Here is an 11,334-nt window from a genome sequence, read left to right as displayed (position 1 = left end):
ACTGTTGACACCTTAGGGAAGCCATAGACAAAGGAATCTGGTTGATATCCCTTTAAATGGAGGATAGGCATGCTTAAGAACAGAGAGGTTTCAAAATAAGAAGCACTTCCTGATTGGATTTTCCTCAGGCTTTCGCCTGCAATATCAGTTCTGTTATACACACAGACAATATTTTTACAGTTTTGGAAACTTTAGAATGTTTTCTATCCTAATCTGACAATTATATGCATATTCTAGTTTCTGGGGCTGAGAAATAGGCAGTTTCAAATGGGTACGTTTTTTAGCCAAAAATGAAAATACTGCCCCCTACACGCAAAAGGTTCATTCAAGTGTACAGGCACCTAGCACTGTTGTTTGATTAGTGGGGATGTTTCTGTTGCACATGAGATGGAGTAGGTCAAATAAATGGCCACTGGATTAACGCAAATAATCATGATATCATTCTGACAGGTTACTAGGCTACATTGTAGCTAGTTAACATTTAATAGAGAAGGCTTTTGGGAAAGCCTTTCCATCTACCAGAAGACAGTTAGGCCTATCATTAGCATTGCTATATTTTTCAAAGCTACAATATTCACACTAGACATGAGGCCAAAGCTACAATATTCACACTAGATATGATGCCAAAGCAATGATATTCACACTAGATATGAGGCCAAAGCTACAATATTCACACTAGATATGAGGGCAAAGCAATGATTTTCACACTAGATATGAGGCCAAAGCAATGATATTCACCCTAGATTGAAGGCCAAAGCAATGATGTTCACACTAGCTATGAGGCCAAAGCTACAATATTCACACTAGATATGAGGCCAAAGCAAGATGTTCACACTAGATATGGCCAAAGCTACAAAATCCACACTCTCTCTACCCCCCCCCCCTCTCTCTCTCTCTCTCTCTCTCTCTCTCTCTCTCTCTCTCTCTTTCTCTCTCTCTCTATCTCTCTCTGATTGATGCTGCGTATTTCATAGCCCTGCTTCATTTGTTGAAATGTCATCTCAGGCTCAGACCCAGGCTTGTCGGCTCAGACCCTATTTCACCACACACTCATTAATTTAATTTAGCCTTAAAAATGTATGAGTGCATATTAATTGTGAACTGTGTGTATGTGTGCTTGTGCGGGTGCGTGTGTGTGTCCTGCTTCTGAAGCATCCCTGTCAGCCCTAAGCTGAAGTAGACAGCCCTTATGCTGAGTGATGTCACAAAGTCATCTCCTACTTATGAAGTGAGGCTGGCTACTCAACCACACACACACACAGTCTCTTGGGCTGTGGCACGGTAATGTATTTTTATTCCGTGTTGGTTCAAGAAAAGGGTGTGATATGATATATAAAACCAATTCATTTTGAGGCAGCAATAAAAATACCTTTCAGATAGGGAACACACCCAGACTCCACATACACACAGATACTCCCACCACATATACAGCAACACACACACAAACACAAAGGAAACCTCAGTGAAATAGCCAAAGGGTTTTCCACTGTGCTCACCGTTTCCTCCAGGGCTGAGAAAACACACTGCATATGGACTCCATCTCCTCTACGACTTACAGCTCAGACTAACCCGCTACACACACACACACACAGATATAAACACACATATACAAGCCCACACACACACAGATATAAACACACATATACAAGCTTACACACACACAGACATAAACACACATATTCAAGCTCACACACACACAGATAAAAACATACATTTGCAAGCTCACACACACAAACGGCTCATCTCACTTTCGGCAACACTACGTCCTCCACTCACCCTCCACCTACACGGTTCCACCGTTTGTCTGTTCTTTGTTTTTGTCTTTATCCACTCCTTATTATCCAGTCATTCTGGCCCAGCTGGGAAAACACTACCAGGGATGCTGTTGTCTGTTCACTCCCATTCCTACAGTCCCCAGGCACCAGGCACCAGACTCAGGGCCCTCCGTCAATCTACCCGGCCCACTGACGGTGAGGGCTGGGTGGGCTGCAGTAGCAGATCAACCCCAGTCTCCAGACTCAGGCCCCTTTGTCTGGCACCGTTGCCCACTGTGGGTGAGCGCTGGGCAGAATGCTATGAGGCAAGGCATGTCCCTGATCCTCGTTGGGGTTGGGCTATGTCTTGAGCTGGGCTGAGGTGGTCTGAGCTAGACTGCGCTGGGCTTGGCTAGACTGCGCTGGGCTGGGCTAGATTGGGCTGAGGTGGTCTGAGCTAGACTGCGCTGGGCTTGGCTAGACTGCGCTGGGCTGGGATAGATTGGGCTGGGGTGGTCTGAGCTAGACTGCGTTGGGCTTGGCTAGACTGCGCTGGGCTGGGATAGACTGGACTGGGCTGAGTATTCAAATTGGTCTAGCGCAGGGGCATAATTAACCCACCTGGTGTCCCTGGTCTAAATCAGTCCCTGATTAGAGGGGAACAATGGAAAATGCCGTGGAACTGACTTCGAGATCCAGTCAAGTTTGAGGGGTCTAGTGTGTGTGTTGCGTGTGAGTGTGTGGGTGTGTGTGCCTGCGCATTGTGTGTGTGTGTGAGAGCGCGTGGTTGTGTGTTAGAGCAGGTCCAAGTGAATAAGCTCCGGAAAGGATGGCCATGCAGGCAGGAAAGTCAATAGCAACACAGTTGTGCCTTTTCATCAGAGCTCCTGCTTATTGAGTTACCACAGCACCACTATCGGCTTATTTGGTCAGTGTGTGTGTGTGTGTGTGTGTGTGTGTGTGTGGACTCATTAACATCCTTGCAGTGTGTGTCTTGTCGTACCTCTCACATACATACTGACACACGCTCTGGTCGTGGCCCTTTTGACTGTGTAGGAGTGATGAGGTATTGACCAGTTGCGCAGGGATACAGGGATATTGATTGTGTCTTATCCAGCTGTTTATATGTGAACCTCAGGTTTAACTCTCATCGATCTACTGCCACCTCTACAGTCCGCTAGGTATTTTTGGTATTTTATTAGGATCGCCATTAGCTGTGGCGGTAGCAGCAGCTACTCTTTCGCTAAATGGTCAACTCTAACTCCCACTAATGGGGCTAAATGTGCATGTGCGCGCGTGTGTGTGAGTGTGTGTGTCTGTGTGTGTGTCAGTACGTGCGTGCACGTGTGTGCGTGTGTGTGCGTGTGTGTGCGTGTGTGTGCGTGTGTGTGTGTGTGTGTGTGTGTGTGTGTGTGTGTGTGTGTGTGTGTGTGTGTGTGTGTGTGTGTGTGTGTGTGTGCGTGTGGATGTGTGCAGCTGAAACAAAGGTCAACCGTTACCTTTTGAGTGAAGGGTTTGAGAAAGTGAAAAAGATAGTTATGTTTCTCCTCTGGTGAAACACACACACACACCACACCACACCACACCACACCACCACACAGACACACACACACACACACACACACACACACACACACACACACAGAGTCCCTGCTGCCTTGATGCTCAGTTCCGCACATCTTCACACACACCCACAGTATCCTATACACATACAATAGAAAGTTGGATGAGTTATTGCTTTGCCTCTATTTGCTTTCTGCCAAAAGAGAAGGTTAAATGCTAGGTAAAAAAAACTGACATGAAATCAATTATCTTCTTCTTTCATCCACCATTTAAATCCATCTTGTAAAGATTCCTTTCAAATGGTCTAATGCTATTTCCTCAGTGAGTTTGGCATTTCTCCATTTCACACTGCTGTGTCCCTCACACTGACACCCTGAGCTGCCTCTCACTGTCACTTGAAGATAGATACTGAGGTAGCACTAGTTAAGTGTGTGTGTGCCTCTCATAGTCACCAACAACCGTGAGACAGACAGAGACAGTAGTGTCATCAACAATGGTGAGGGAGACATACAGGAACGTGTATGTAAGTATGAGCATGTGTCATTCATTCATGTTTGAAATGGGTGTAGAATATACTGTTCGGGGACTGTTGGTTTGATGAATTCTGTAGTGTGTTGGAAGCAGAGACATGTCAAGGATTCTCAGTAGATTTTTTATCAGATTGTAAATATTTTTCTTTAATACCAAGTTGCCAGTATTGTTGCGTTATTTTGTATAGGCCCATTTTCAATTCAACACGGCTTTAATAAGCGTGGCTTTATTAACCATGGCTTTATTCCTCCCCTCAGCTTGATGCTCTCATTCTCTCTCTCCCTTTCTCTCTCTCTCTCTCTCTCTCTCCCTCCCTCTGTCTCTCTCTCTCCCTCTCTCTCCCCTCTCTGTCTCTCTCTGTCTCTCTCTGTCTCTCTCTCTCTCTCTCTCTCTCTCTCTCTCTCTCTCTCTCCCTCTCCCTCTCCCTCTCTCTTCCCCTCTCTCTCTCTCTGTCTCTCTCTCTCTCCCTCTCTCTCCCCCCTCTCCCCCTCTCTCTCTGTCTCTCTCTGTCTCTCTCTCTCTCTCCCTCTCTCTCTCTCTCTCTCTCTCCCTCTCCCTCTCCCTCTCTCTTCCCCTCTCTCTCTCTGTCTCTCTCTCTCCCTCTCTCTCTCCCCCTCCCCCTTCTCTCTCTCTCTCTCTCTTCTCTCTCCGGCTCTCACTCCCTCTCTCTCTCTCTCTCTCTCTCTCTCTCTCTCTCTCTCTCTCTCTCTCGCTCTCTCCCACCCCCTGTATGTAACAGGCCCAATAATGAGTCATCAGGGAGAGCTGATGTGAATTATTAATATTCAATCACGATGCTCCAGATGTATTAAGAACTAAGACCAGAGACAACCTGGCTTATAGACAGCATTTAGAGGAGAGGAGAAAACAATGGCCACTTTGCTGGCTAGTTACAGATAAATAAACATGGACAAATAAAACAGGTTTTACATTGACTGAATGTTTATCGACGCTGGTGGACAAAGCCCTCAGGCACTTTGGTTCCATAAATGAAGATAGATCCTCATCAACCAGCAGAAATAAACCTGTATATTTAATCTCCTAAATCACACATTATTGGTCTATGAAATTAAAACAACTAAGAGTTTTGGGAAGACTGCTTTGTATGGATTGAAATATCTGCACTGAAAGGGAATTATTTTGTATGTGTTGTGTTAGGATGACATATGCCAGCAGCTGTGATGTGTGCTAGCAGGAGGGAAGGGGAGTGTGGGTCAGTCATAGCATTCCCACTGAGATGTATTGATATTCAGATTCTTATCGTGTCTTTGCCTGTGTGTGTGTTGTCTTCATTGTCTGACATGGCAAAGTCTGGTGGCAGGCTACGAAGCATGTATACTGCTGTCATGGACTTTTCTTTTGATGCACTGGTATGTTCCCTTGTCACTACTGCATTGACTTCACACCAGGTTATCAGATATTACAGACATACAGTACACACACACACACACACACACACACACACACACACACACACACACACACACACACACACACACACACACACACACACACACACACACACACACACACACACACACACTACTTGACAACTCTATCTGTGTAATAGAGGCATCAGGAGCTGATACAGCAAACTCCTCTCTGTTAGCCTGCCAGGAACACAAACACAGTACACACACAGTCTCTCCATTTTGTTCGCTTGTGTCTGTTTGCTTACGTTTGGTTCATAATGAATATGCCCCTGGTGCGTGCTCGCCAATGTGTGGAGAAAGAGTGGACAGGGTGATGCAGCAAGTACAGCCTCTCAAACACTAAGGCAGGTATTTCAATTAACCCAAACATCCTTGAAAAGTACATGCATTCTGTAATTCATACACTATGGAAAATACTTGTAAAAATGTATTATGATTTGCAAATTCCTTTTTGATGAATGAGGCACAAAACATATAAGGACACACAAGGGTTGGGCTCAATTAGAATTAAAGGTAGTCAATCCAGGACGTAAACAAACATTTGAATTCAAAAATATAAAAAAGACACTTACTTTCAATGACTTCTTAGTAAACTGAAACAGAAGATATCAAAATATTTAAAATGTCAAAATTTTACATTCAAATACCTTCCTGAATTGACTGCCTTCAACTAGAATTGAGCTCAACCCTGACACACACACACACACACACACACACACACACACACACACACACACACACACACACACACACACACATGTTAATTAGTCGATACAGCTTGCACAGATTTTTGTTTGGAATGTGACATGCCTGGGTCTCTTAAACGCAGAACAGGTTTCCGTTTGGAATGGGCCAGGGCCTGGCATCTTCCCCCTGAGCAGCACTCCAACCCACAAGTTAAACACTCTTACTGTCCTTCAGCTCAGCCAGCTAACACTACCAACCTACCTCACCAACTCAATGCCAGAGGGGAAGTCGGCCTGTCCTCTAAGCAGGTATGCTGGTAGAAAACACACACACACACTCCTACACATCCAGCTGGTAGACTCAGACTTTCAGCAGGTAAGTATCATCAGGAAAGCACACACACACACACACACACACACACACACACACACACACACACACACACACACACACACACACACACACACACACACACACACACACACACATACATCGAGCCACATCGAGCCACATGGCTCATCCTCTGTAAGAGCTATAGGAACCCCCCCTACAGCCACAGCAGCAGCCCAGCCCACAGAGGCCAGACAGAGTAGAGGGTGTCTACATTGGAAGCAGGAAGGGTACTGTAGGGGAAACAGTGTTGCCTTGTGGATAATTATAATGAAAATGAACGTTTTGTCAATGTTTCAAGAAACTCTGATGAAACACGATCCTCTGCTCCATTATGGATAGCCGCTGGGGAGAAGAGGGCTGTGTGTGTGTATACGAGTGCGTGTGCGTGTGTGTACGTGCCTGCATGCGTGCATGTGCACGTGTTAGCATGTGTGTGTGTGCTAACGTGTGTGTGTGTTTCAGCGTGTGTGTGTGAGTGAGAGCTCGCAGAGGGCGAACGGTAGAATGCTTTATTCAGCTGTGATTAAATGGGGGTTTTGTTCAGGCTCGATCCAGATGTTGAGTCTACGTGTTTTATTTTTACATTCTTGGCCTGCGGCCCGTATATATTTTGGATACGGCAGGGAGTATATAATATCAGTGGAAAATGATGCGGTCTGGTACCTTTTAAATAACGTTTCCGCCTTTTTGTGCTGCTGTCTTGATTTTTTTCCATGTTTTCTTTTATTTTGGAATGGGCTTTGAGAGATGATGTTTAGATATGTGCTGGCTGTGGGGGCCAAGGGAATCACTGGAGACCCCCTAATCCCAAGTTTAGGGCTGCATTTAACCACCAGCAGCAGCAGTCACACACACACACACACACACACATACACACACACACACACACACTGCCGGGGCTATATATGGGGGCCGATAATGAGGAGGAATTTGGGATCTTAAACGAAGGGGTCAGTCAGCCAGCTCTGGGCCTCTGGGTTGCTTGGCCTGGCTAGGGTGTGTGTGTATTGAAGGAGGCGGGGTACTTCACTACTGATATCTGACCCTCCCATCACCAGACTCAAGAACCTCATTTTTGGATTTCTCCTCTCTTTCCTCTCCTCCCTTATCTCGGTGGTGATTTATTTGAGAACCAATGCAGTCTGAAGTGAGCTAAGACCTGTAGTTAATAGAGTCATAAGGCTGGGATTCGATCCAGGGAAATAGCAGCTAGGCCTTCTCTCTACTGGTTTGTGTTACAGCTCATTCCTATTAGAGGAACACATAACAGAAGAGACAGAGGAGAGAGATAGACGAGAGGGAGGAGAGAGAAATGAGAGCGGGAGAAGAGATGGGTTGATCCCCCATATCTCACTGGTTGGTGGGCTCTGAAAAGGAGAGTCCGTGTCTGATCTGTCTTTCTGTCATCTCAATACCTCGCCCTGAGTGTGTGTGCCTGCCATGCCGGTTATGTGTGTGTGTGTGTGTGTTGTCCTCTGTGTGTGTATTACGCCCCCCATGTGGGAGATTGTTCTATTTGATGAGATCTGTAATGCAACTGTGTATGCGGGTCTGTGTGTGTGCAGTGTGTGTGTGTACATGTCTAATGCACCCGCAGCTGTGGGACGTTGTCAGTCACGCCCAGTTAAGAAAAAGAGGTCAAATCCTTCCCAGAATCTCTGGTCCTGTCTACAGTCGGAACGAGCATTCCATAAGTACTCAGTGAGCCGTGAGGCTGAAAGAGACACACTGTACACCAAAAAAAGAGAGGATGTAGGGATGGGTGAAGAAATGAAAGGAAACGAATGCTGCTATCCTAGCAGAACTTTCTCTGACCCTTTGGTGTTCAGGGCCACTCCTTTGTTTATTGCAGCATCCCTCGCTTTCTTCCTTTCCTTCTTTCCCTTCAGCTGTGAAAAACGCTCCACATGTCCAAGGTGAACGCTCCACATGTCCAAGGTGAACGCTCCACCGGTCCAAGGTGAACACTCCACATGTCCAAGGTGAACGTTCCACCTGTCCAAGATGAACGTTCCACATGTCCAAGGTGAACGCTCCACATGTCCAAGGTGAACACTCCACAGGTCCAAGGTGAACGTTCCACATGTCCAAGGTGAACGCTCCACATGTCCAAGGTGAACGCTCCACCGGTCCAAGGTGAACACTCCACATGTCCAAGGTGAACGTTCCACATGTCCAAGGTGAACGCTCCACATGTCCAAGGTGAACGCTCCACTCGTCCAAGGTGAACACTCCACAGGTCCAAGGTGAACTCTCCACAGGTCTAAGTTGAACGCTCCACAGGTCCAAGTTGAATACTCCACAGGTCCAAGGTGAACGCTCCACAGGTCCAAGGTGAACGCTCCACATGTCAAGGTGAACACTCCCCAGGTCCAAGGTGAACGCTCCACAGGTCCAAGGTGAACGCTCCACAGGTCCAAGGTGAACGCTCCACATGTCCAAGGTGAACGCTCCACTGGTCCAAGGTGAACGCTCCACATGTCCAAGGTGAACGCTCCACAGGTCCAAGGTCAACGCTCCACATGTCCAAGGTGAACGCTCCACAGGTCCAAGGTCAACGCTCCACATGTCCAAGGTGAACGCTCCACATGTCCAAGGTGAACGATCCACCGGTCCAAGGTGAACGCTCCACACGTCCAAGGTGAATGCTCCTCAGGTCCAAGGTGAACACTCCACATGTCCAAGGTCAACGCTCCACATGTCCAAGGTGAACGCTCCACATGTCCAAGGTGAACGCTCCACATGTCCAAGGTGAACGATCCACCGGTCCAAGGTGAACGCTCCACACGTCCAAGGTGAATGCTCCTCAGGTCCAAGGTGAACGCTCCACATGTCCAAGGTGAACGCTCCTCATTCCAAGGTGAACGCTCCACATGTCCAAGGTGAACGCTCCACATGTCCAAGGTGAACGCTCCACATGTCCAAGGTGAACGCTCCACAGGTCCAAGGTGAACGCTCAACATGTCCAAGGTGAACGCTTCACATGTCCAAGGTGAACGCTCCACATGTCCAAGGTGAACGCTCCACCGGTCCAAGGTGAACGCTCCTCAGGTTCAAGGTGAACGCTCCACATGTCCAAGGTGAACGCTTCACATGTCCAAGGTGAACGCTCCACATGTCCAAGGTGAACGCTCCACATGTCCAAGGTGAACGCTCCACATGTCCGGTCCAGGTCCAAGGTGAACGCTCCTCAGGTTCAAGGTGAACGCTCCACATGTCCAAGGTGAACGCTCCACATGTCCAAGGTGAATGCTCCACATGTCCAAGGTGAACGCTCCACATGTCCAAGGTGAATGTACAAGGTGAACGCTCCACATGTCCAAGGTGAACGCTCCACCGGTCCAAGGTGAACGCTCCTCAGGTTCAAGGTGAACGCTCCACATGTCCAAGGTGAACGCTCCACATGTCCAAGGTGAAGACAAAAGAAAACAAAATTAGAGAGGGAGAGAAAGAAGGAGAAAGAGAATGTAGAGGGAAAGAAAAGAGAGAGAAGAGAGTAAGAAAAGGGAACGAGTGAGGGAAGAGAGAGGAGGTGGGAAGTAGAAAATAGGGGGGAAATAGAGAGGGAGAGCAGATTGGGGCATGAGTGGATCAGGCAGCTGCAGTGAGCTGGATTAACAATAAACACCTAAGAAACACAAGAGAGGAAAGAAGAGCAGCTCTAAACTTTGTCATTTTGACTGTTAATGGAGTGTCTAGAAGAGAGGCTAGGAGAGGGGCTAGGAGAGGGGCTAGGAGAGGGGCTAGGAGAGGGGGAGAGAGAAGGGAGGAGTGTTGGAGAAGAAGACGAGGGAGGGGGACTGCTGAGAGACTTCCTGTGCCTGCTCCCCAATCAAAGCAAGCTGAAAGAAGAGAGAGAAAGAGAAAGAGGCATAGGTAGGAATGGAGAGAGAGAGAGAGAGAGAGAGAGAGAGAGAGAGAGAGACTGAAGGGGGTAGGGAGAGGCAGAGGTCAGTGAGGGGGAAGGAGGAGGGGAGTGAGGGATGAGGGAGAGAAACAGCATCTGGATCCAAAGCTGTTTCCCAGCTAAGTCACAATTGTTTAGTCTGTTAGGAGAGGAGTGCAGGGGGAGAGAGGGAAGTGCGAGAGGACAGGGAAAAAGTGGAGGGATGGAGTGAGGGAAGTGCGAGCGGACAGGGGAAAAGTGGAGGGATGGAGTGAGGGAAGTACAATTACACACAGAACTGGACTGGTGTGTGTGTGTGCATGTGCACATGTTTTTCTTGAGTATGAGTGTGTGTGTGTGTGTGTGTGTGTGTGTGTGTGTGTGTGTGTGTGTGTGTGTGTGTGTGTGTGTGTGTGTGTGTGTGTGTGTGTGTGTGTGTGTGTGTGTGTGTGTGTGTGTGTGTGCATGGAAGTTTGTGTGAGTGTGTGCGTGCCAGCATTCATGTGTGTGTTTGACCTAAATGTGTGTTTGGGGGATCTTTTGTGTGTGCGAGTGGGTCTGGGCATGCATATGTGTGTGTATGTGTGGGGGCCTTGTTGTGGTGCCTGACTGTGGAACGCAGGGGTCAAGAGGAGCTGACCTCCCCTGGGGCTTGGAGTCTGGTAAGGAGGGGGAGGGGGAGGTACACTTCCGCCCTTCTAAACACCACTCTCTAAACCCCGCACTCAAGCAACCACCCCCCTGACAGACACACACACGTAATCACACAACCCTCCCCCACCTCGTAAACACCCTACTGACCTAGCCCTAACCCAACTTCCAGACGCACACACACACACTTTGCCTCACCGTCTCTCAGCCTCACTGTATCTCAGTGGGAGTAATCAGGATCTATCAGAAGCACAATGGGGCAACATCACAGGCTATTACTACTGTTAGCAGAACAACAGGAGACATATTACTGGGACTGACAGCGTCACTAAATCTCACAACATCACAGACTATTACACACAATGTCCTTGTCCTTTCCCTCTTCCCTGTGTGTGTGTGTGCGTGTTTGTGTGTGTGTGTGTGTGTGTGTGTGTGT

The 11,334-nt window shown here is 47.8% G+C and overlaps 1 protein-coding gene across 1 annotated transcript; it reads right to left on the bottom strand.

Moving 5' to 3' along the window:
• Positions 1 to 8,871: 8,871 nt before the first annotated feature.
• LOC135529585 (placenta-specific protein 4-like) lies at positions 8,872 to 9,324 on the bottom strand. Its single transcript, XM_064958248.1, has one exon. It carries the CDS (start codon positions 9,322 to 9,324, stop codon positions 8,872 to 8,874), a length of 453 nt encoding a protein of 150 aa, XP_064814320.1.
• Between the last annotated feature and the right edge of the window lie 2,010 nt (positions 9,325 to 11,334).

This window comes from Oncorhynchus masou, chromosome 5 (assembly GCF_036934945.1).
Source record: "Oncorhynchus masou masou isolate Uvic2021 chromosome 5, UVic_Omas_1.1, whole genome shotgun sequence".
Classification (NCBI taxonomy): Eukaryota; Metazoa; Chordata; class Actinopteri; order Salmoniformes; family Salmonidae; genus Oncorhynchus; species Oncorhynchus masou.
Note: the sequence above shows the minus strand (reverse complement) of the source record. Positions and strands in the feature narration are given on the sequence as shown.